Source organism: Mesoplodon bidens, assembly GCF_964165515.1.
Source record: "Mesoplodon bidens genome assembly, chromosome: 6".
NCBI lineage: Eukaryota > Metazoa > Chordata > Mammalia > Artiodactyla > Ziphiidae > Mesoplodon > Mesoplodon bidens.
Window position 1 is genome coordinate 86,048,008 of NC_138162.1, and position 26,366 is coordinate 86,074,373.

Below are 26,366 nucleotides of genomic sequence, written 5' to 3' on the forward strand. Positions count from 1 at the left end.
TCATTTCTTCTTAGCACTTAATACACTGTGTGATGTACCACAGTTTATCCATTCAAGTACCAGAGGATGTGTTGGTTGCTTCCAAGTTTTGCCAGTTCTGAGTAAAGGTGCAGTAAACATCCATATGCAGGTTTTTGTGTGGACATAAGTTTTCAGTTTCTTTGGGTAAATACCAAGGAGCACAACTGTTGAGTCTAATATAAGTGTATGTTTACTTTTATAAGAAGCTCTCAAACATTCTCCAAAGTGGCTGTACCTTTTAGCATCCTCATCAGTAATGAAGAGAGTTCCTGTTGCTCCATATCCTCACTAGTGTTTGGTGTCAGTGGCCTGGATTTTGAGCATCCTAATAAGGTGTGTAGTGTATCTTATTGTTGTTTTAATTTCATTTCCTTGATGATAACATGTAGAACATCTTTTCATATGTTTATTTGCCATCTGTATATCTTTTCTGGTGAGGTCTCTGTTAAATTCTTTGGCCTATTTTTTAAATTGTATTGTTTGTTTTCTTGTTGAATTTAAAGAATTCTTTGTATATTTTGGATAATAGTCCTTTATCATATGTGTCTTTTGCAGATATTTTCTTCCGGTCTGTGGCTTGTCTTTTCATTCTCATAGTCTTTTGCAGAGAAGAATTTTTATTTCTAATGAAGTCCAGTGTATTGATTCTTTCTTTCGTTGATCATGCCTTTGGTGTTGGATCCTAAAAAGTCATTGCCAGGCTTCCCTGGTGCGCAGTGGTTTAGAGTCCGCCTGTCGATGCAGGGGACACGGGTTCGTGTCCCGGTCTGGGAAGATTCCACATGCTGTGGAGCGGCTGGGCCCATGAGCCATGGCCGCTGAGCCTGCGCATCCGGAGCCTATACTCCGCAACAGGAGAGGCCACAACAGTGAGAGGCCCGCGTACCACAAAAAAAAAAAGTCATTGCCAATCCAAGGATGTCTAGATATTCTCCCATATTCTTGAAATTTTATAGTTTTGTATTATATATGTAGATACATCATCCATTTTGAGTTGATTTTTGTGAAGGGTGGCTTTGTGTGTGTGGATATCCATTTAGTCCATCAACATTTGTCAAAAAGACTGTCTTTCTCCATTGTATTGCTTTTGCTCTTTAGTCCAAGATCAATTCAGTATATTTAGGGAAGTCTATTTCTGGACTCTCTGTTGTGTTCTATTGATCTGTTTTGTCTGTTCTTTTGCCAGTACCACAGTGCCTTGATTACTGTAACTTTATAGCAAGTTCTAAAATCAGGTAGTGTCAGTCCTTCAACTTTGTTCTTCTCCTTTAATATAGATCTTCCTCAACTTTCGATGGTATTGTGTCACAATAAACCATTGTAAGTTGAAAATATTCTAAGTTGAAATGCATTTAATTCCCCTGATTTACTGAACACCATAGCTTAGCCTAGCATACTTTAAACATCCTCAGAACACTTATGTTAGCTTACAGTTGAGCAATATCATCTAACACAAAGCCTATTTTATTATGAAGTGATGAATATCTCATATAATTTATTGAATACTGTACTGAAAGTGAAAAACAGTATGGTTGTAAGGGTACAGTAGTTGTAAGTTTATCAGTTTTTTTGTTTTGTTTTGTTTTGTTTTTTTTACAAATGTTTATTCTTAAATGTACAATAGGTTCCAAGACAACACTTCATTCTAGCTATAGGTGGCAACAGATGTTATGGTAGGGAATCCAGATGTTTAGTCCAGATGTTTAAACAGGAATGGAACTAAGGATCATCATTGCCTCAGGCACAAGGAACAACTTACTTTTTGCCAGATTTCTTAATTCCACCTGTGGCCAGGGGGCCTTTCCCCGTGGCCTTCGCTTTTAGTTCCTCAAGTTTGTTTTGCTCCTCCTTCTGTTTCTGCTTGAATGCCTTATCTTCCTCATCCATCTCCTTGGCTTGCTTCTTGGGCTGCTTCAGGGGCTTCTTCTAGCCACCTTTGAGGCCCGACATGGCACCTGCCACCCCTTCCCCAGAGCCTGCCACCAGATGCGGATATCAGTTTTTTTAATCATGATACAAACCATCTTAAGTTGGGGACTGTCTGTATTGTCTTAGGTATAATGGGTCTTTTGCCTCTCCTTATGAAATTTAGAATCAATTTGTCAATATACATGAATTGGTTCCTGGAATTTTGATTGGTATTGCATTGAATCTATAGATCGGGTTGGGAATAACTGACATCTTGGAACTGTTGAGTCTTCCTATCCATGAACATGGATCATCTCTCCATATATTTGGATTCTTGATTTCACTCATTAGAGTTTTGTAGTTTTCCTCATAGAGGTCTTGTGCATATTTTATTAGATTTTTCCCCTAAGAATTACATTATTGGGGTGCTAATGTAAATAAAAATTGTGTTTTTAATTTCAAATTCCACTTTGTCCTTTTTCGGTATATAGGAAAGCCGTTGACTTGTATCCTGCAACCTTACTATAATGACATACTAGTTTGAGTTTTTTTATTGTTGATTCTTTTAGATTTTGTGCATATATGATCATGTAATCTGTGAACAGTTTTATGTCTTCCATCCCAGTCTGCATCCTAGTCTGTATACCTTTTATTTCTTTTCTTCTCTTATTGTATTTGGTAAGACCTACATTACAATGTGAAAATGGGTGGTAAGAGGGGAAGGACATCCTTACCTTGTTCCTTAGTGTGAAAGCTTTGAGTTTCTCACCATTATGATGTTAGCTGTAGGTTGTTTGAAGATACTCTTTATCAAGTTGAGGAAGTTCTCTTTTATTCCTAGTTTACTGAGAGCTTTTATCATGAGTGGTTGTTGGATATTGTCAGATGCCTTTTCTGTATCAATTTATATGATCATGTGGTTTTTCTTCTTTAGCCTATGGATGTGATGGATTATGTCAGTTGATTTTCGAATGTTGAACCAGCCTGTTACCTTGGGATAAATCCTACTTGGTTATGGTGCATAATTCTTTCCACTGTTGGATTTAATTTGCTGTTATTTTGTTGAAGATTTTTGCATCTGTGTTAATGAAAATTCCTATGAAAATTCCTGTCCTGTAGTTCTCTTCTTCCCTTCTTCCTCCTTCCCCGTGTTTTTGTTGTTGTTGTTGTTGTTGTTGTTGTTGTTTTGGTCTGTGTGTTTGTGTGTGTAGTTTTGGTATTAGGGTAATTCAGGCTTCATAGAATGAGTTAAGAAGTATTTTCTGTTTCTATAGTCTGAAAGAGATTGTACAGAATTGGTATAGTATCTTCCTTAAATGTTAACATTCACTAGTGAACCCATCTGAGCCTGGTGCTTTCTGTTTTGGAAGGGTATTAATTATTGACTTAATTTCTTTAATAGATATTCAGTTTGTTTATTTATTCCTGTGTGAGTTTGACAGAGTATGTCTTTCAAGGAATTGTTCCATTTTATTAGGTTATCAAATTGGTGGGCAGAGTTGTTCATAGTATTTCTTTATTCTTTTAATGTGCATGATACCTATAGTGATGTTCTCTGTTTCATTTCTGATACTAATAATTTGTGTTCTCTTTGTTTTTCCTAAGTTAGCCTGGTGAGATGTATAACTTTGTTGATTTTTTTCAGAGAACCACTTTTGGTTTCTTTGATTTTCTCTAATGATTTCTTGCTTTTGGTTTCATTGATTTCTGATCTAATTTTTATTATTTCTTTACTTTTGCTTACTTTGGATTTGTTCTCTTCTTCTTTTTCTAGTTTCCTAAGATGTGGAAGCATAGATTATTGATTTTAAATCTTCTTTTCTAATATATGCATTCAATGCTATGTTTCCCTCTAAGTGCAGCTTTCAATATAGCCCACAGATTTTGATTAGGTGTGTTGTCATTTTTATTCAGTTCCAAGTGTTTTTTAATTCTTTCTTCAAGATTTCTTTTTGACTTATGTGTTCCTTAGAAGTGTGTTGTTTATTCTCCAAATATTTTGGAATTTTCCAACTATTGTTCTGTTATTGATTTCTATTTTAATTCTGTTGTGGTCTGAAGGCAGACGTTGTATGATTTCTTTTTTTAACATTTGCTAAGGTGTGTTCTGTGGCTGAGAATGTGGTTGATCTTGGTGAATATTACATGTGAGCTTAAGAAGAATGAATATTCTGCTCTTGCTGGAGGAAGTAGTCTGTAGACATCCATTACATCCAGTTATTTGATGGTATTACTGAGTTCAACTGTGTCCTTACTGATTTTTCGTCTGCTAGATCTGTCCATTTCTGATAGAGGGGTGTGAAGCGTTCTGATATGGTAGTGGGTTCATTTATTTCTCTTTGCAGCATTATCACTTTTACTTTCTATTGTTAGATAAGTACACCTTAAGGATTGTTGTGTTCTAATGGAGAATTGACCCCTTTATCATTATACAATGCCTTTCTTTATCCCTGATAACTTTTGCATGCTTTGAAGTCTCCTCTTTCTGAAAATTTGTATAGCTATCTCTGCTTTCTTCTTATTAGTGTTAACATAATATATTTTTCAACATCTATTTACTTTCAATCTATATGTACTTTTATATTTAAAGTGGGTTTCTTGTTGACAGTGTATACTTGGGTCTTGTTTTTTTGATCCATTTTGGCAATTGTTGTCTTTTAATTGGTGCATTTAGACCATTGATGTTCAAAGTGATCATCGATACAGTTGGCTAAAATAATTTTTTTCTAACTAAAAGTTAGTAGGGCTTTACTTTTGTTTTTGAGACCACATGAATGTGTTCTATTTGCATGTGTATAAAAGTACCTTACTCTTAGCTGTCCTAGAATCAATGTTCTTTTTTTTTTTAATTTTTAAAAAATTATTTTTTGACTGCATTGCGCAGCTCACAGGATCTTAGTTCCCTGACCAGGGATAGAACCTGGACCCTGGCAGTGAAGTGCCGAATCCTAACTACTGGACCACCAGGGAATTCCTCCATGTTCTTTTGATGATTGTCTTTTTTTTTTAATGTTTATAAGTTATTTAAGTTTTAAATGGAAGCTGTCTTGTGAAATCTTTTGAACTCATTTAGGAATTTTTTTCCCCAGCGAATTGAGATACAGAAAATAAGGGAGTTAGAGAACTAAAGTAAAAATGAACTATCTGTGGGAATAAGAAAGGTAAAGAATATGCTTATGTACATCTCAAGGATTTGAGAAGGCCATCTTCTCTGGAAACTCATTCCCAGACAAAAGATGTCAGTTAACTGGTATAATGCAAACTTCCCCTTTTTTTGTGAGCCCTGAATTAAAAGTGATCTTTTTTTTTTTTTTTTTTTTTTTGGTGTATGTGGGCCTCTCACTGCTGTGGCCTCTCCCGTCGCGGAGCACAGGCTCCGGACGCACAGGCTCAGCGGCCATGGCTCACGGGCCCAGCCGCTCTGCGGCATGTGGGATCTTCCCGGACCGGGGCACGAACCTGTGTCCCCTGCATCGGCAGGCGGACTCTCAACCACTGCGCCACCAGGGAAGCCCAAAAGTGATCTTTGTATTTTGGGAAGCAGATTAAGTATTGTGGCCTGAAAACTTAATCATTGGATGTGATTTATACATTTTAGTTCCATACTCTACACTTGTTCTGTAGCCTCTGAGAACTTGCATGTGGTGAATTGTGTTATGATTATCTCTTCCTGAAAAAACTATCATACGTGGAAGATATAAAGTTCTGCTTTATTATGCTTTTTACATCAAAGTTTGCTCTGGCAGTTGGAAAGAAAAGTAAACCAACTTGATAGTGTTCACCAGTAATCCAGAAGTATTACAGCAGTTGTTAATATTTATGTTTTTTATAATTTTTTGTTTTCCTAAAAGCAAAGGATAAGAAAACCCTTACACACATAATACAAGATATATAATTATCAGTGCACCTATTTTGTAATATATTTACTTCTGTTTTCTTAGAGTAGGAAGAAGTGAATAGCATAGTTTCTTACACAAAATAAATGATCAGTAAATATTCAATCGGTGAATGAATAAATGTGTGAAAAAAGTGGAGACCTTCTTAAGGATTGAAATGTGATTAGCATCTACAGTAGAAGGCTAGCTTAATTGCTAATAAGCTTTCAAACCTGGAGGATTCTGTGGAAATATGTTGCATTTTTTTCCTGAAGAGTAGTATGATTGGTTTGTAGTCCTTTCTTCCAGTATCTAGTTATTGATTTTGAACAGTCGTAAGTAATTTGCTGGTGATAATTATAAAGACTTTACACAAAATACTATTCTACAGCAGTTTCCTCACTTATCTTCTTAGATTTTGAGCAGCAGCAACAATACAACTAGTAAAGACTGATAATATGGTAATAGAGTTTATTTTAATCTAAACTAATACAGACAACAATTTAGTTTCTCATCAGATACCTGATGCTTTTTCTCTACAACTAGGATTTTAGAGATTCTGACAGTTTTCTTTCTGGCTATTTCTATGACTCAGAACTAGAATCTCTTCATGTCCTTTCATCGTTCCTAATAAACATTCTGTTTTTTCTTTAACTGATTGCTACTTTTTCTTACTTCAGTTCCTGTCTAGGTTTAGAAGGGTAAGAATCTTCAGTGTTGTGGCATAAGAGAAGGGAATTGTGAGATGAAATTACATTTTTAGAGTTTAAAATAAAGGATGAAGGACCTGAGTTGAGTAATACAGAAATCAAGGCCCAGAATTGATATGATACAGGAAATCCTTCTTTTCCAATTCTGTAATTATTAATATTGCCTGCATTTATTTTCCATTAGTTTTTCTATGAAAGAATAATTTTAGAAATTATTTTTAGATGAAAACAAGAAACCAGTTTATTTGATTACAACACTGGATAACACAATGGAAGATCTGTTAACACTGGAATATGTGAAGGTAAGTAGTTTGATTTATATTCTTGTTATGGTAAGCATACTGCTGAAATGTTAAAATCAAGTTTTATAGGTTTAGCAATATTCAGTTTAATCTTCATTCTGATGTGATCGCTATAACTCCTAAAAGTTTAAGATTTTTTTGTTTTGTCATCCTCTGTTAGATACTTGTGATTTATAAACACTTCACATAGCAAGATAATAAGCAGCCCACATTCTAAGTAGAAATGACCTGCAGTTTGGCTATTTCGCCCCCATCAGGATGTCAACAAACTTTTCAGTCTTGATGGAATTTATTGTGGTATAGGATACAAGATGAGGCTTTCACTTGATTTCCCACCATTGTCTGAAGTTACCTAATTTTCCTGCTGTCAGTGACTCTATTCCTTTCCTATTGCATTGATAACCATTTCGTCATTTATTAAGTTTTTATGTGTACTGTGGTCTACATATGATTTAGCCCTTGTTTTCATTGACCTGTTTTTATGTAAGTGCCATGTTATTTTAATAATTACAGTACTTAATGCTAAATGAGAATTACATCACTTTTAAGACCATTTTTTATTATTATTTATATAGATATTTTAGTGTTTTGTTGTTTATGAATTAAACACCTTTATATTGTAGAAATGTTCCAAATCTAAAGATACCACAGAGTATTTGTTACCTGGCGACTGTTCCATCAAAATTTTGTTTTAACATATAGGAAGATTTGGGAAGTATCTTACAGAGTTGTTGCTGACTAAATGATTGTCCTCTACATGTGATAATACCTAAATATCCACTCTTGATAATAAGCAAGATAGTACGTAACATTTATTGAATACTTAGCAAATTTGTTCTGGTGAAGCAATCGTTTGTTTAAGTAATTATATATATATATAGCTGGAAAAATTATATAAATGTGTGTTAGGACCATTATGTAATTATATATATGCATATGTCTTCCTATGAAAATCTAACAGATTTGATGTTTTCACTTTGTATAGGCTGAAAAGAATTTACCCATAACCATGTTGAAGGACACCTATAACAATGTTGTGCAACTGATTAAGGTATAGGTGAATAATAATTTATTTTTTAATTAGATACTGTATTTCTAAGCAAATATTTTATGAAAATTATTTTATAACTAGAACTATAAGATCCTTGAGGATAAAAATTGAATATTATAAATTGTATCCTTTATACCACAAAGAATACAGACGAATATTTGTTGTATTACTAAAATCAGCTTTGTTCTTTAGGTGAATTTTTCCTCTTTGGATATTCATTTACATACTGAAGCACTTCTGAATACAATAAATTATTTTAATAATATCCTTCCATATTCGGAGGAAAAATCAGCCCCAGTGCATATTGCAGAGACTGAAGACAAAGGAGAGTTTATTAAAAAAATACGTATGTTTCTTTAAAATTCAACATCAAATTTTTACTAAGTAGATCAATAAGTTTTGGCTTTTGCATTATTATTATAATATTGGCTTTAGAATTCTATTGCTAGATTAATATTTAGAAAGATTCATTATATACCAGGTTAATTTTAGAAAATAATAATAAAGTGATTATTGCTGAAGAAAAGTGGCTTTTATTTATCTTATCATTCATTTTAGTTGAAGATTATACAGTAAAAGTATTTAGTGTAATTAAATTTCATGCATTTAATATTATTTAAATTAGAAAAATAGAACTAACAAAATTTGAATAATATGAGAGTATATTTTTTAATCAGTGCTTTTTTAAGCAGTCAAAAGTTGCAAGTTTGATAATAACATGTATCACCCTGTAATCATTAAATCTCAAAAGATTTATGATTTTACAACTACAACCTCTTAGTTTCAAATGTTATTCTCATCTAGGAACTATTTTTGTTTTGTCTCTTTGCACTTGTTTGGCTTTGTTTTCATTGGATTTGATTTTCTTTAGCATTCCTAATTTAGTAGGTAATATATTGCTTGCTTTCAATTTGCAAATCACGTTTTCCTCTAGCATTATCATTGTTGTGATATTTCAGTTACTTTATAAGTGTAGTAAGGTAACCACTAAAAGTTTTGTCTTATGTTTTACAATATGACTTTCTTTTTGCAGCTTTAAAACTATCCAAGAATGAAGATATTATTACCTTACAGATTTTAGCAGAATTATCATGTTTACAGATCTTTATTCAAGATCAGAAACATAACATTTCAGAAATTAAGATTGAAGGTAATAAGATTTGAGGAAAAGTAAATTCAGAACTATTAAATGAAGGAAAAAGAATTTAATAATTTTTTTTCCCTTAGGGCTTGATTCTGAGATGATTATGAGGCCATCAGTGACTGAAATAAATGCAAAGCTAAAGAATATAATTGTTCTGGATTCTGATATAGCAGCTGTATACAAAAAGGTATGAATTTGTTTCTATTCATTAACATTATTAAATATAATTGTCCTTTAAGATTGTTCATAGGTATAAATGAAACAGTCATCAGATTTTAGCAGTGTGTCTTAGTAGGTCCATGGGCTTTGAAGTTAGGCATAATTAGGTTCTTATTTTAGTCCTGCTCTTCAGTAGTCGGGTGGCCTAATCTCAGAATCTGTTTATTTGTAAAATGACGATTAAGTATCTCATAAATGAAATTAGTACAAGTGATACTGCTGGAACTTAGTTGTGGAGTGCTTTTGTTGGGGGGAGGGTAGGGGAGTAACAAATGCCTTATTTACTTTTTATCTTTTTGCTATTTTGAAGTATTATGAACCTTGTAATGCATTTCAGATTTCAGAGCAGAGGATATGAAGTCAGATTGAATAAATGAGATTTTTTTTTTAAAGTTTATTTTCATGGATACTTACTAACATAGCATTATAATGTTAAGAGAGTCCTTTGAACTAGGTGGCTAGTGGTTGAAGGATAGGTCCTTTTGTTGTTACTGGGTGCAAGAGAGTAAGGTTCTTGGACTAGATACTATTGTGGAGTTGGACGGATAATCTTTAAACAATGGAGCATCTGGGTAAGGTGGTATATTTAAAGGAGTGAAGAGAATATCAAATAGTAGGATTAGAAAAGGATGAGGTACTTGTTGAGTCAGGAAGTCAAAGTTTGGAATGTGACAGGAAGAAAGGAAATAGATATATAGGCTTATTAGCAAATAATACAGATGATATACAATGATGACCTGATTTTTATGTTAAATAAAAATTCTTATGCCTTATATTTTCTTATTGTGGTTTGTTAGTATGAGATAACAAGAGTCCCCAAAACATCAAAGGTACATGGCTCATAGGAATAAAGAACAAGAAATTTTTCAGAAGCCATGGTTTGATTTGCTTCCATTGCTTTTATTTGAAAAATTATAGTATTAGAGCATTTAGGAAGTAGATTGTCCATTTTATTTGTCCTATTTAGAAAGTAAAGGTAATAAATAAATGAATCTACTAAAAGTCATACAAGTAGTTAGTAATGGAACTGATATTATAACCTAAGACATTTACTTTTTTTCACTGTAATTTTATTTTTAATGCATCTTTAAGGTTAAAAATCCAACTTAAGAAAAGCTACAAAATGAAGTTTCTCACTTGTGTCTTCTTGTCCCACCCCGTTTTCCTTTCCATATTTCTTGACTTTGATTCCAATGTATATGATTTTTAAGCAAACTACCTTCATAACTCTCTACTTGTCAAGGAACCAAAGAGACATAATCTTTTTGCCCTGGATCAGAGCTTTGTAATTACTGTTCCATGACACACTATTGTGCCCTGAGTGGGTTTTAAGTATAATATATTGAGCCCTTCAGCTTTCTGGGCAGCTGGATAAAGGACTAGAGTTCTCAGATTATTTGACTCTGTCCTGGAGCAGCATTCATTTATACTAGTATCATTGTACAGATACTATTATTTATGTGTGCCATAACCTGAAAAAGATTCTAGCTGACCTGACATTCTCATGAAATAAAATATCACTGTAAATTATGGGTGTTTAAAAATTTATCCAGTTGTTAAACTTGTTAATTCTTGGTGGTAGATACACCAGTATTTCTCACTGTTTTATACTTTTCTGTCTTTAGTATCAGGCTAATATTGTCTTCATAAAATGAATTTGGAAGTGTTTTCTCATCTGTTTTCTGAAAGATTTATATAGAATTGGTATATATTATGTCTTCCTTAAGTGTTGGATGGAACTCAGCAGTGAAGCTGTGTGGCTTTGAGGTTTTCTGTGGGGAAGAATTTTTAATTACTGTTCCATTTCTTTACTTGATGTAAGTCTAATCAGATTTTCTTGTTCTTCTTGAGTGAGATTTGGTAATGTGGGTCTTTTCTGGAATTCTTGCACATATGGTTTTGTTTCTATTGTTCTTACATATTTTTATTACAAATTGAGATGATAACAAGCTATTATATAAATTGTATATCTTTGCTTTTTTTCCTCCTTACTCTTCATTGTAGTTTTTTTTGTTTGTTTTTTTGTTGTTTTTTTTTTGCGGTACGTGGGCCTCTCACTGCTGTGACCTCTCCCATTGCGGAGCACAGGCTCCAGACGCGCAGGCTCAGCGGCCATGGCTCACGGGCCCAGCTGCTCCATGGCATGTGGGATCTTCCCAGACCGGGGAATGAACCCATGTCCCCTGCATTGGCAGGCGGACTCTCAACCACTGCACCACCAGGGAAGCCCTTCATTGTAGTTTTTAACCTTATATGTTTGCATCCTTAAACAATATATTGCCCAGTTTTGTGGTATTTGGAAATACATGTTTTATTTTGAAATATAGCATATACACAAAAGCAAGTAATATAATGTAAAGAACAACAGTAAAACAAATACCTTTATACCCAACCCTCAAGCCAAATAATAGAACATACCCCAGAAGTCACCAGTATGCCCTAATTTGACTTTATTGTACTGTCTCCTTGGAGAGTTAACTATGTCCGGCTTTTTGTATTTTTAATAAATGTTACCAACTATGTATGAATCCTTACGTAATACGTTGTTTCATCTTGCACTCCCCTTTTTAAAGGATATCATATTTTATATGTATTTCTTTAGCCTTGCATCTTATCATTCATTATATTTTTGAGGTGTATCCATGTTGATGTTTGTAGGTATAGTTCATTCATTTTTATTACCACTGGTTATTTATTCATTGTTCTGTTGATGGATATTTGGTTTCTACTTTTTTGTTTTTATGAGTATTGCTTCTGTAACTAGTCTTGTATCAATACATGTCTCCTGATATGTTCTTGGACATATCTCATGCAAGCATGTTTCAGAGAATCTATATTTCTAGTGGCATATGTACTCCCAGGAGCGGTGGAAGAGAGATCTGGTATTTCATTTCAATGCCAGTGCTTGGAATTGTCAGATATTACATTTTTCGAAGATCTGGAGTGTATAATATGGTGTTTTCAGTTTGTATTTTTCTTACCACTAATGAAATTGCACATCTTTTCATATACTTATAGACTATTTATACTTGCTCTTCTATGAGATGCCTATTAGTTTAACTCAGGTGCCAGTAAACTTTTTCTGTGAATAGCCAGATTGTAAGTGTTTTAGGCTTTGTGGGCCATGAAGTTTTTGTTGCAACTATTCAACCCTGCTCTTGTAGTGTGAAAGCAGTCATTTGTGTAAATGAGTGATTTGGCTGTGTTCCAGTAAAATTTTATTTTATGGATAATAAAATGTAAATTTCATATAATTTGCATATGTCACAAAATATTATTTAGATGTTTTTTTAACTACTTAAAAGTATATAAACCATTTTTACCTAATCCTGCTATTTGTAGTTTGCTGACACCTGGTTTAATTTATCAATTTTAGAGGAAGGAACGTTTATTTTTTTCTTTATTGATTTGTAGGAAATCATTTAATATTTTATACATTATTCCTTGCTTAGTTTGTGTTTCAAATAGTTACTCCCAGTTTGATTATGATGTCTTTTGATGAACAAAAGTTATTAATTTTAATGAAGTTGAATTTATCATTCTTTTCTTTTTTGGTTTGAGAATTTTGTCTTCTAAATCATTCCGTCCCCTGAATTCATAAAGTTATTCCCCTATGTGACCTTCTAAAAGTTATATAATTTTGCCTTTCACTGTTAGGTCTTTCATCCTACTTGGAATTGATTTTTCTATATGATTGAGGCTGGGGTCCAATTTCATTTTTTTTCACACTGGGTTGTTTTTTTCCTAGTATCATTTATTTAAATAGCTATCCTTTTCTTACTTGTATACAGTACTATATCTATTAAATATTAAGTGTAGATATATGGATAGATTTATTTCTGGGCTCTCTTTTGTGTTCCATTGGTTTACTTATCCTTGAATCAGTACCAAACATACATATAGTCCTTATTTGGTGCTGGATAGTGTTCTAAATGCTTTATAAATATTAAGGTATTTAATCTTCACAAATGCCATTTAGATCAGAATTTCATTTTCCAATATTATGGATAAAGAAACTGAAGCACATAAAGGTTTAACTTCTTGAGGTCACATATCTAGTAGAGCTTCATCTAACATCCTGGATGTAAAAATCAGGCATTCATGCTCTGTAGTTTATGCTCTTAACAACTATTTTATACTGCCTTTCAATTCCAAACTGAATTATTGAGCTTAATTCTTAAGCTTTATAATTCAGCTTCCATCTTGTTCATTTTCTTCAATAATGTCTTGGCTGTTCCTGGACTTTTGCATTTACATATATAAATATAAATTTTACAACCTTTCACGGTCTACCAAAAAAAAACAATCCCACTGGTGTTTTGCCTTTAAAAAGCAAGCAATTCTTTCTTTCTTTCTTTCTTTTTTGGTAAAATAGCTTTATCCTCTGTCAAAACACACTTTGGGGGGAGGGGAGGAGAAGGAGGCAACACAGCCTAGCGCCCCAGCTTATTTAGAAGGGGACATGAGATTTAAAAGCCTCACCCCACTGCTTGCCCAGCTGAGAAAATGTCATGACCCTAACACCCACTTATAAATATCTCGTTAGGTTAAAAAAAAAAAAAATTTCCAGGGCCCAGCTGGCTTTACTCCTGCACAGAAAGGGTTAACCTTCAAAATTTGGTATCAGGGTCCCAGGATGGGGCTGGTAAGGAGAGGCAGATTGAGAAGAAGAGGGCCCTGAAAAACAGAGAGCAACAAGCCAGTGTGTAACTGGTGCCCTCCAAAACATCCAAAACAGAGAAGGGGAAGGGTGCCTGTCAGAGACAGAAACCAGTGCTGTCCCAGGGGTTGTCTCACTCCTGTCCCCAGTGTCAAATGCTCTGGAGTGATCTGTCCTTTCAGACACCCCTGTGAGGTCCCAATATCAGGATCTATCCTTTCTTCTCAGTCCCAGCCCATTCAACTCACCACCCACCTTTTAAGGTCCTAAAAGGGAGCAGCCCCCTCCCCAAGGAAGAAACGTGAGGAAAGCTGGAGGTCCTTCCTGGGAGGAGGGTATTCTGGGGCTGGGCCACTTCTGGGGTCCCCCTTCAGTCCCTGACCAGGCGGTAAATGTGGTGCTGGACCCCCCACTCACTGGTGGAGACCTCGAAGATGTAGGTGGTGCAGAGCAGCAGTTCCTGGGTGTCTCTGTCACCACTGGAGGATGGTGAAGTTCTCCAGGACATTGTTCATCATATAGCGCTCGGGTAGCTGCCAAAGCTTGTGCAGGAAATTCACCAGGTGAATTTGGTGAGCGCAGCAGGCAGTACATGAACCTCCCATCCTCCAGCTGGGCATGCTCCGTCTCCACGTTCTCCACCAACTGCTTGCCAAAGAAGCAAACAGGTGGAACAGGAGGAACAGGTGAGGATTTTGTGCTTCAGGCTCTCGTACTGGCTGCTCACTAGATAGAAGCCACCACTGCTGCCGCCGGCCCCCACCTCCTCACCACTCAGCCCCCAGTTCAGGTCCTCCCAGAGCTTGACCAGGAAGAAGGCGTGGGGGGCCCACAGTCATACAGCTCCCGCAGACCACCCTTTTCCTCAGGGAATTTGTCATAGATCTGCCGGATGTCCACATTGCCGAAGCGGGGTGCTCTGGGGCTGGGGCAGTGCTGGCTGATGTGCTGGCTGGTGCTGGCTGATGTGTACAACCAGGTGCCTCTGGTAAGAGTCAGCTGCATCCAGAGGTTCCATAAAGGCCAAGAACTCCACCAGCTGCAACCGAGCAGTGCCCAGAGTCCGAGCCTGCCAGGCTGGGGCTGATGGGGCAGGTGGGGCAAAGCAGGAGGTGAGAGGGCTTGGGGGAGCTCGTACCCTGGGAGGTCAGTAGATGGAGGAGTCAGTGACAAGGAGAGTCAGTGACAAGGAGAACGGTGTCTGCGAGAATGGTTTCACATCTGGAACATTGCAGGGGGGCCCAGAACCCCCCCAACCAAAACTGGAAAAGCTCTGGGGCCTGAGGACCAGCGGGACCAAGTTTGGCCTGCAGGGAAGGTGCTGAGATGAGCTGGGCCAAGGACATGGTGGCCATTGTCTAGAAAGCTTTGTCCTTGAAAACCTGGTCCTTGAGCTTGGACTGGATTTCCCTCAATTTCCTTCAGGCCAAAACCTGGATATGACTAGAGATCTGTTTGCAAGTTTGAGTCTTCCTCGTTCTCAGCTTGATGTAGCGGTCTATCAGTTCATTCCAACCATATATCTTGCCTTCATCAGACAGGATGATTTTCCACCAGCCACAGGGTAGGTAGATGGCCAGGGCCTCCTGGAAGCTCTGTTCGATGTCTGGACTCCATACACCCTCTGTGTCCGGGCCCCTGTCTCCCCCCGCCCCCTCACTGCCACCAGTGCCCTCCTCACTTCCTTCCTCACTTCCTGTCCAGCCGCTGCCATCGTCCAGAGGGGCCCCAGCCTACGGTTCCCCCGTGTGGGCCTTCTGGCCTGGGGCTGGGCACAATTATTTCTTTCTTTCTTTTTTTTTTAACATCTTTATTGGAGTATAATTGCTTTACAATGGTGTGTTAGTTTCTGCTTTATAACAAAGTGAATCAGCTATACATATACTTATATCCCCATATCTCCTCCCTCTGGCATCTCCCTCCCACCCTCCCTATCCCACCCCTCTAGATGGTCACAGAGCACCGAGCTGATCTCCCTGTGCTATGCAGCTGCTTCCCAATAGCCATCTATTTGACATTTGGTAGTGTATATATGTCCATGCCACTCTCTCACTTCATCCCAGCTTATCCTTCCCCCTCCCCGTGTCCTCAAGTCCGTTCTCTACATCTGAGTCTTTATTCCTGTCCTGCCCCTACATTCTTCAGAACCATTTTCTTTTTTAGATTCCATATATATGTGTTAGCATATGGTATTTGTTTTTCTTTTTCTGACTTACTTTACTCTGTATGACAGACTCTAGGTCCATCCACCTCACTACAAATAACTCAATTTCGTTTCTTTTTATGGCTGAGTAATATTCCATTGTATATATGTGCCACATCTTCTTTATCCATTCATCTGTTGATGGACACTTAGGTTGCTTCCAACTCCTGGCTATTGTAAATAGTGCTGCAATGAACATTGTGGTACATGACTCTTTTTGAATTATGGTTTTCTCAGGGTATATGCCCTGTAGTGGGATTGCTGGGTCATATGGTAGTTCTGTTTGTAGTTTTTAAGGAATCTCCATACTGTCCTCCATAGTGGCTGTATCAATTTCCATTCCCACCAACAGTGCAAGAGGGTTCCCTTTTCTCCACACCCTCTCCAGCATTTATTGTTTGTAGATTCTTTGATGATGGCCATTCTGACTGGTGGCACAGTTATTTCTTAATGTTATCAACCATCCAGTGAGTTCTCATTTCCTTGACTGTCTCATAATTTTTTTCCTTTAGTTTGTTTAGATCAGGATCCAAAGGAGGTCCATACAGTGTGTTTTGATTAATATGCCTCTTAAGTCTGTTTTAATCTATAAGTTTCTGTCTCTTTCTCTCCCTTGCCATTTGTTGCTATCCTATTTATTTTGTAGAATTTTCCATCAGCTTTTGCTGATTGTGTTCTCATGATATTTAACATGTTCCTCTATTCCCTGTATTTCCTGTAAATTGATAGTTAAATCTCATTCAGTGAGATTCAGGGTTATTTTATTTTTTTTTTTTTTTTACAGGGACTGGGGAGGGCAAGAATACTTCATAGCTGGTGTTGTGTATTTTCAAAGGATGCACAGTGTCTAGCTGTCGTTGTTTTTGTAATGTTAAAAACCATTATTTCATTAAGGATTGCAAAATGATAATATTCTGATTCAAACATTTCTTCTTTATTAAATGGGAGTTTTCACCAGTCTTTATTGCTGACATCTTCAAAATTTTGGCTACTTAAAAGTTTATTCCCTGGTAGATTCTGTAGGCAGGGCTCATAGTCATAAGAATAGTACTCCATGAGTGTCTATATATTGCATTACATTTATATTTACAGAGTACTTTGGCTGGATTTTGATTCTTTAGCTTGCATTTTTTTTCTAGATGATCTTAAACATGTTATTCTGTGTCTTCTGGCCTAGTGTTCAATCACATTGCTGCTTATGATTCTGATGACAATTTCACTTTCTTTCTCCTAGAAGGACTTGGTAATTTTGCCTAGATATTCAGAGCTCATTGGAAGCTTTGTGTGTGCAGGAGTTGGGACAGGTGGACTTCACGGTAGATGGTCAGTCAGTAATGTAGTGATTTGATGGCCTCAAAACTTGAGTATCTAAAGTTTTTTTTTTTTTTTTTCCCCTCTGTCAGGCCAGTCATTTTCCTTTTAGAAAAGTACTGTAAGTATAGGCCTGACAGTCTAGATTCAGGGAGCCAGTTGGTTGAAGAATGTGGGGACCTTACATTTCAGTTTACAGATTTTTACTTAAAATACCCATTTTTCAGTATGGTGTTTTATTTACCCCTTATCTACACCTGTTGTCTCCTAGGCCACAACCTCTGTGCACTAAACACTGTCTTATGAAACTTTCTCCTCTTCTGTTGGGCTCAAGGGGGATAGTCACAGGTCACTCATGTGACTTATGGAAGATATTCTGTTTTTTATTGATTAATAGTATTGGGGATATTACAGTCTACCTTCCATTAATATTTTACTGCTTTATGTAGTATCGCATTTCTTAACAGTGCTGTACTGTCAATTCCTACTTCTTGCCTTTCACAGTATTATTGTAATATATTTTACTTTTGGGTATGCTGAAAGTCCACAATGCATACCTACCAACTGGGGTTTAGTCAGTTTTCTTTAGAGCAATTAATTTTTTATAAGAGATGTATTTGCCTTCATTCTAACTATTTCCGGAACTCATTTCTTCATGTACCTTCAAAATTCTGTTATTTTTATTTCTACTTGAAGAACTTAATCATTTCTTTTAATGCAAGTCTGCAGGTTACGAATTATTGCATCTTTTGGCAGGGAGGAGGCATCAGAACTGGGGGAAAAAAAGGCTTTTATTTCACCTTCATTTTCTGAGTGATATTTTTGCTAGGTGTACATAATTTCTCATCTTTATCTGATTGCCTTGAGAAATTGTGTGTGGTATGTCTAGGTATATGAAAGTACATTTTCATATTTGTCCTGTTCAGAGTTTTCTGAGCTTTCTGGATCTGTCTCAATATTTTTTATACCTTTTCAGATAGTTCTGCTTCCACTCTCTCACTTCCTCGCCTCCTCTTCCTCCTCCGCCTCCTCCCTATTCGTCTTCCTCTTGGGTTCCCAAAATTCTTATTAGATTCTTGTTAGATATTGTCCCATAACCTTTGGATCCTCTGTTCAACTCTTCCCATTCTTTTCTCATTATTTTTTGTTTGTGTAATTTCTTTTGACCTATTTTTTTTTTTTTTTTGCGGTACGCGGGCCTCTCACTGCTATGGCCTCTCCCGTTGTGGAGCACAGGCTCCGGACGTGCAGGCTCAGCAGCCATGGCTCACGGGCCCAGCCGCTCCACGGCACGTGGGATCTTCCCAGACCGGGGCACGAACCCGTGTCCCCTGCATCGGCAGGCGGACTCTCAACCACTGCGCCACCAGGGAAGCCCTCTTTTGACCTATTTTTAAGTTCACTGATTTTGTCCTTGGCTCCATTGAATATGCTAATAAACCCATTGAAAGTATTCTTCATCTATTACCATGTTTTTTTAATCTTTAATATTTCCCTTTGAGTCTTTTTTCTGTTTTCCATTTCTCTGTTCATATTCTTCAGTCTGTTCATTCATACTTTCCATGTTATCCACTAGAAGCACTTACCTTAGTAATCATAATAATTCAAAATCCACTGGCTGAAAGTTCCAACATCTATGTTATACGCAAGTCTGGTTCTGTTGATTGCTTTGTCATTTATTTTCTTCTTGCTTTTTGGGTTGTCTCGTAACTAATGATTGACTGTCAGACATCATATATAGGATAATAGAGACAGAAGTGAATAGTATTTATGTCTGAAAGTGAGTGTGCCTCCTTTTTCTGCTAGCCTATTAGCATGGGGGATTGAATCCAGTTAATGGAGAGCTGAACTGGGTTTGAGTTTTCTTGTTTAATATGATTCCCTTCAATATACCACTGCTTCACATTCCTTCAGCTATGTCTTGTGCTTAGGTGTGGGGGATTTGTTGTTGGAGTGCTGCTTCATACTATGCTGTTGACTTTTTCTCTACTCTTGTACCTCAGAAAGTTCTCTTTCCATACTCTTGGCTCTTTCCTTGATGTTTAGAGTCTACTGCTGCTTTTTCTTAGAGCTTGCCATCTTGATGGTATTTGGGGGGGGTAGATTGGGAAGATGTTTTAGGTAGGCTTGTCATTTGTCCTAGTTCAGGTTCAGTCTAGCCAGATCTGTTTCTCCAGGTCTCAGAAATGGGGCATTCTTGGTGATCCTGTCCATCCTTCCCATGGCATTTGACTCAGATCTTTGGTAGCTCGTGTATGGGAGACTACGCCTTCCTGCTCCAGTAGAAGGTGCTCTATAATGGGTCCCAGGACGGTTTCTTCCCCTGAGTGTAGAGGGAGTTTTATCTTTGCCTCTGGGGTACAGTATTTTCACCTGTGCTCTGAGGGCAACACGGTTACTGCCTTTCTGCTAGTTTCTTAAGGCTTCTGTTCTAAGAGAATAATCCTGATGGAACTTTGGGCCTTTTCTAGAGTGGAGGCTTCTCCTCTCTTTGAGGGTTGTACCAAGGAAAGCTTCCTCTGGTATTCCACTCTGGCCCCAGTCACTCAGAAGCTCCCAGCAGAAAGCACACAATGAAGTGCTTGCAACTAAGTGTGAGCTCCTCTTGTGTCTGTGACTCCCAGGGATTCTGTGTATCACATGATAAGTTCATAGTCAACCTTTACCATTTTATCTGATTTCTTCTTACCTAACTTGTATGGTATCTGACAGCTCTTTTCTCCTGCCCCTTACCACAGGTGAGCTGGTGCTTAAGGTTCTCTCTTGAAGGTACCATTTTTCTTTAGATTTTAGGCTGCTTAGTTGGCTTGTGACCTCAGATTTCTAATGGTTTTAAGAAAAGTTATGATTTTGTAGTTTATCTGTTTTTGTTTTTCTTGTTCTTAAGGTTTGAAGTGACTGTCTCTCCAGCATTCTACATCCTAGGCAGAAGCAGAATTCCTATAGACTTCTGTTTAGTCTTATCTTACACCTCAACCTTCAGACAACTCTCCTTGATTCCTGAGGTTTTTTTGTTCCATGGTTGGAATTCATTTACTTCTTGATGATTCTTCAGCCCTCTGCCTTACTTCTAGCATTTAGAGGGTCAAGAAAGCTATAAACTAAGCTAGTGAGTGCTCTGTTGATCTTTCAGAATATTTTTGACATTTCACATCTGCTAATATCTCCACCATTTTTAACTGGTATGCAGAGCTTGAGACATTATACTGCTGTAGGTAATTCTTGTTTGGCAATTGAGATGACTCTTGACAAACTAGTAAGGAACAGAAGTGTAGTGATAGGAGGAAACTCCTTGGAAGGACCTGGATAATTATTCACATATCTCAAATGAAGAAAATATTTATTAAGTTTTGACAGTGACTGAAAAATATTTATATGGCAGTTCTCAGTACACATGTATACACACTAAATGAAAATGTGTATTCTGATTTTTTTTCTGTTTTTTCCATTAAAAAAAAATCTTGTGCCTGACCTAGTAAATTGATTTCATGGCCCATAAAGGGAGTTGCCACTACTGATTTAAAAAAACTTGCAGTGTAGATTCTAATAAAGAAGTTAGAATTTTTGTCTTATTTGTACTTGACTTGACTACTTACAGGATTTTCCAGATATGTGTATATATCTTGCATTTGCTTTATTTTTGTACTGAAGACATATCATTTCGAAAGTGGATTTTGACAATTAAATTTTCTCTCATTAAGGCTGTTTATATTACTGGAAAAGAAGTTTTCAGCTTCAAAATGGTTTCTTATGTGGGTGCAACTGCTGGTTCTGCGTACACAGATATGAATGTGTTTGACAGTCAAGTTAATTTAACTGTTGGTTGCATTGAAGTAGTTCTTGTCACAAAATTTCTGTATTCTATATTGGTAAGTACGTTAATCAGTTTTTTATTTATTCTTTCCTACTAGTTGGAAAGTGTTTGCTGTGCATCAAGCATAGATGAAGCATTCCTTACTTGATTTTTTTTTTGTCCTGATTTTTCAAGATATTCTGGGTACCATATATCATGACTGAAATGTATAGTATACTGTTTATATAACATCATTTTCACATGGAAATGTTCTAGCTAATTGAAATATGTATTTTATAAACATATTAAATATATGTATATTATATATCATATATATGTTATCTATATTAATTGAATTCTTTATACATTATTGGTTTGAGTGTTTTACCTGACTTCCAGCTCTAACTAAAAGGGCTAAATATATAATTGAAGTTTGGTTTGGTCATTAAGAAAATTGTTTTCTATTGCATTCTAGTTCTGTGAATATTTGGGGCTTTGAGGGATTTAGATTTAATCCCTATATGACACTTCCCTGAGGTATTTAAGTTCTGTTTCTGCCTTTCATAGTTTTTTTTTTCCCCTGTGTCTTTCCCTTGCTGTCAGCTGATGTTTTTTCCTGTGTTTTTCCCTTGCTGTCAGCTGATGTTTTTTCCTGTGTCATACCTGTCTCTATGACTTCACTATTCATTCTTTTAACTAAATTGTGTTATATAAACTAAATAATCAGTTGATTCTAAATAAATAATGTTGCTGTTTTTGTGATCTTTTTAACTGAGGTTATCATGCAGTTTTTCCTATAGACATAAAAACTTTTGTATATAAAAAGTAAAAATGAAAAAGTATTCTTGTTTAAGTTTTTCTAATTTCTTTTTATAACTCAGAAGCATTATATCACTGAGCCCTTTTGTGATGCCTTTATACTCAAAAATTATTGAAAATAATTAAAACATGAAATTAATTAAACATGAAAATTAAGTATAATTGTAGGTATATTTTATATCATTTAGTATTTTTCCCACATTTCAGGAATCAGAAAACTTTAGAGTTCTTGACAGACATATTTTTATTACTGTTTTATCTTACAAACATAAATAAGCTCTCTGTCCATTGTGGTTGTGTAGGGAAATACAGTGTGATTGTTTAGCCATTAAGGAAAGTGAGATAAAAAGGGAAATAGGGCTTCCCTGGTGGCGCAGTGGTTGAGAGTCCGCCTGCCGATGCAGGGGACACGGGTTCGTGCCCCGGTCTGGGAAGATCCCACATGCCGCGGAGCGGCTCGGCCCGTGAGCCATGGCTGCTGAGCCTGCGCGTCCGGAGCCTGTGCTTCGCAACGGGAGAGGCCACAACAATGAGAGGCCCACATACCGCAAAAAAAAAAAAAAAAAAAAAAAAGGGAAATAGATGCCAGTGAAACATTGGAGCATCCACATGTTCCTTTGGTCCAGGGACTAGATTTTTACTGTTTTACTGTATCTGTATCTTTGTGTTTCTCAACCTTTATTGCAGAAAATTACGGTTTAATATAGACAAGTCAAACTTTGAATAAATAATGCTTAGTTGTTCCAAGAGAAAATTTTTCTTATGGAGGTAAAATCAGAAATACCAATATACATTTAATAGTTTTATTCATTAATGGTAGCCTTAAGAATATAATTCTGTTTTCTTTATAGGCTTTTATAGATAATTTTCAAGCAGGTAAACAAGCCTTGGCTGAGGCAACTGTTCAGGCAGCAGAAATGGCTGCTACTGGTGTAAAAGAACTGGCACAAAGGAGTTCTAGAATGGCATTGGATGTTGACATCAAAGCCCCAGTTGTGGTTATCCCACAGTCTCCAGTTTCTGAAAATGTTTTCGTTGCTGATTTTGGACTAATTACAATGAAAAATACATTCCATGTGATAACAGAGAGTCAGATCAACCCCCCACCCATTATTGATTTGATAACGATAAAGCTGAGTGAAATGCGACTATACAGGTAAGCTTTTCACAAATATATTTATGTAGAATGCAATCTTTCTCTAACTTTTTACATTAAAGGCTTTGGTATCTTGAGTTTTCTGTTTAGAGTGGAACTTAATTTTATTATAACTGCACTTAATTTTGTGATTTCCTCTTCCCCAAGTATTTTTTGGTAAGATCAATTATAGTCTTCTAGTTTTTAAAAACCTAGGAAGTATTGGAAAATTCCTCATTAGGTAATTAGGAATGCTGTAAAATTTGTTATCTGAGGAAGAATATTTGTACTTATTTGCAGTTCTTTATAAATTATTCGGTTATGGAAGAAATGGGAGAATTTCTAATATATTTATTCACTCAGCAAATACAGCAGTACCCAAAGTACTCTGTCACCTTTGTGCTGTGGATCTGATACGCTAATTAAAGACACACACACACACACTAAACACACAGTAGAGTACAATCTTACATATTCACTCTGCATAGGATTAGGATTTAGGGGAATAAGTGAATATCCAGATAGTTCCAGAACTTTTACTGTGCTATTTCTAATCATCTATTCTAGATTTAATGCCCTTTTCCTCTTACAACTTGGATGCATCACTACTTAAACTTGCTGTTTTCTTTCTTTCTGTAATTTTTTTCTTTGATCTCATTCTATTTATTTTTTTCCTTTTTATTTTTGCTGCTTCTCTTTGGCTTCTGGCAGGTCTGTCTCCCTCCTGCCATTCTTTCCATCAACTGAATATTTTAAAAACAACTTTACTGAGATATAATTAGCATATAATAAATTGCATACTTTTAAAGTATACAGTTTGATAAGTTTGATATGTATACACTTACAATAGTTTGAGTACAACTGTGTTAATTCTTCCTTAAATATTTGGTGGAGTTCACCAGTGAAGCCACTGGGGCTGGTACTTACTTGGGAGATTTTTAACTACAATTTCCATTTCTTTAGTAAACTTGGGACTATTCAAATTAATTATTTTTGAGTGATTGTTAATTTTTTTCAAGAAATGTGTCTATTTCACCTATATTGTAGAGTTTTATGACATTAAGTTCAAAATACTCTCTTCTTACTCATTAGTATCTATATTGATGTTACCTCCCCCATTCTTGTTCTTTATAATTTATACCTTAATCAGTCTGGCTAGAGGTTAATCGGTTTTTTTGATCTTTTTTTCTTCCTATGAGATAACTGGGTATCCATTATTTTTTTCCCTTCAAGTTTATTGAGATATAATTGACATACAGCACTGTATAAGTTTAAGCTGTAAACATAATGATTTGACTTACCTACATCATGAAATGATTACCACATAAATTTAATAAACATACATCATCTTCTATAGATACAGAATTAAAAGAATAGAAAAAAAATTTTTTATGAGGAGGACTCTTAGGATTTACTCAGTTAACAATCTCCATATGTAACATACAAGAGTATTAATTATATTTATCATGTTGTACATTATATCCCTAGTACTTATGTATCTTATAACTGGTAGTTTATACCTTTTGACTACCTTCATCCAGTTCGCCCTCCTCCTACCCCTTGCCTCTGGTAACCACAAATCTTACTGCTTTTTCTATGAGTTAGTTTGTTTGTTTTGAAGCATAATTGACCTACAGAACTATGTTAGTTCCTGTAACATAACATAGTGATTCAGTATTTCTGTACATTTCAAAATGATCACCATGGTAAGTCTGTACCATACAAAGATATTACATAGTTACTGACTGTATTCTCCACACTGTACATTTCATAGCCATGACTCATTTATTTTGTAACTGAAAGTTTGTACCTCTTAATCTCTCACACTTATTTCTCTCCTCCCCCCACCCCTCTCCCCTAGGGCAAGCACCTGTTTGTTCTCTGTATCTATGACTGGTTTCTCTTTTGTCAATGTTTCTTATTTGTTTTGTTATTTAAATTCCATATATAAGTGAAATCATCAGTATTTATCTTTCTCTGTCTGATTTATTTCACTTAACCTAATATCCTCTAGGCCCATCCATACTGTCACAAGTGGCAGGATTTCATTCTTTTTTTGTGGCTGAGTAATATTTCATTGTGTGTATGTGTGTGTGTGTGTGTATGTATATACACACATACATACATATACACACGCACCACATCTTATTTATCCATTCAGCCACTGATGAACACGCAGATTGTTTCCATATCTTGGCTACTGTAAATAATGCTGCAATGAACTTATGGGTATGTGTATCTTTTCAAATTAGTGTTTTCATTTTCTTTGGATAAATACTCAGGAATGGGATTCCTGGGCGGGGCCAGTTCCTGACAAAGCTGGCTGTGGTATTCAGGGTGTCCCAGAGTTAGTGTCCTCCCTGAGGTGGGCAGGGCCAGATATTGGGGTGGTTGAGAGTCTCAAGGTGTCCCAGAGCTGCTGTTGGGCCACTGGTGGGCAGGGCTGGGGCCCAGTGGTCCCAGGGCTGGTGTCTGCCCACTGTGGGAGTAAGGTCATGTCCTGGGAGGGGGGGCGTGCTGGCCTGCTGATGGTCAGAGCTGGGTCCTGTCGTCTCTTGCTGTGGAGCTTGGTGGTCCCAGAGCTGGTGTCAGCCCACAGGTGGCAGGGCTGGGTTCTGGGGCAGCCAGGAGCTCAGGGGGTCCTATGGGAGTTGGTCTGCTGGTGGGTGGAGCTGTGTCAATGCTCAGCTAGCTACTTGGTGTGGGATGTCCCAGGACTGGTGGGCTGGGGCAGGTCCCAGTGTTAATGAGCTAGAGGGAGGATTCCAAAATGTTGCTTGCCTGCAGCATTGTCCTCGTGGTTGAATGAGCATCCAGAAGTGGCTTCTGCCAGCGTCTGTGTCCCTGGCATGAGTACCAGAAGCTTCCTGCTTCTCTGGGAGGCTCTCTAATATCAGCAAGTGGGTCTGACCCAGGCTCCTTTTAAGTTACTGCTTCTTCCCTTGGTCTCAGAACATGTGAGATTTTGTGTGCACCCTCTAAGAGTAGAGTCTGTTTCCTACTGCCCTTTGACTCTCCCAAAAGTATGCCCCACTGGTCTTCAAAGCCAGTCATTCTGGGAACTCTAGGCTGGGCAGCCTGATGAGGAGGGTTGTACCCCTTGTTCCTTGGGGAGAACTTCTGCAATTATAATTATCTTCCCATCTGTGGCCTGGGGGTATGTTTCTTTACTATACCGTGTTTACACTCCTCCTACCTGTCTTGTTGTGGTTCCT

At 36.7% G+C, this 26,366-nt stretch overlaps 1 protein-coding gene and 2 pseudogenes across 5 annotated transcripts in view; 1 reads left to right on the plus strand and 2 right to left on the minus strand.

Annotated features, from left to right (window-relative positions):
• Window positions 1-26,366, plus strand: part of VPS13A (vacuolar protein sorting 13 homolog A) — a 252,868-nt gene that overhangs the window by 109,897 nt on the left and 116,605 nt on the right. For 2 of the 3 annotated variants that reach the window (XM_081236830.1, XM_081236829.1), the window contains exons 27-33: window positions 6,737-6,816; window positions 7,802-7,867; window positions 8,060-8,213; window positions 8,901-9,017; window positions 9,095-9,198; window positions 21,106-21,273; window positions 22,868-23,172. In XM_081236830.1, the coding sequence (XP_081092956.1) occupies window positions 6,737-6,816; window positions 7,802-7,867; window positions 8,060-8,213; window positions 8,901-9,017; window positions 9,095-9,198; window positions 21,106-21,273; window positions 22,868-23,172 (994 nt within the window). The remainder of the gene's footprint in view (window positions 1-6,736; window positions 6,817-7,801; window positions 7,868-8,059; window positions 8,214-8,900; window positions 9,018-9,094; window positions 9,199-21,105; window positions 21,274-22,867; window positions 23,173-26,366) is intronic. The other variant, XM_081236828.1, reaches the window with a different exon arrangement.
• LOC308618670 (translation machinery-associated protein 7-like) lies at window positions 1,562-1,971 on the minus strand (annotated as a pseudogene). Its single transcript has one exon. The product of its transcript is annotated as a translation machinery-associated protein 7-like (transcript).
• LOC308618823 (transcriptional enhancer factor TEF-4-like) lies at window positions 14,114-15,245 on the minus strand (annotated as a pseudogene). Its single transcript has one exon. The product of its transcript is annotated as a transcriptional enhancer factor TEF-4-like (transcript).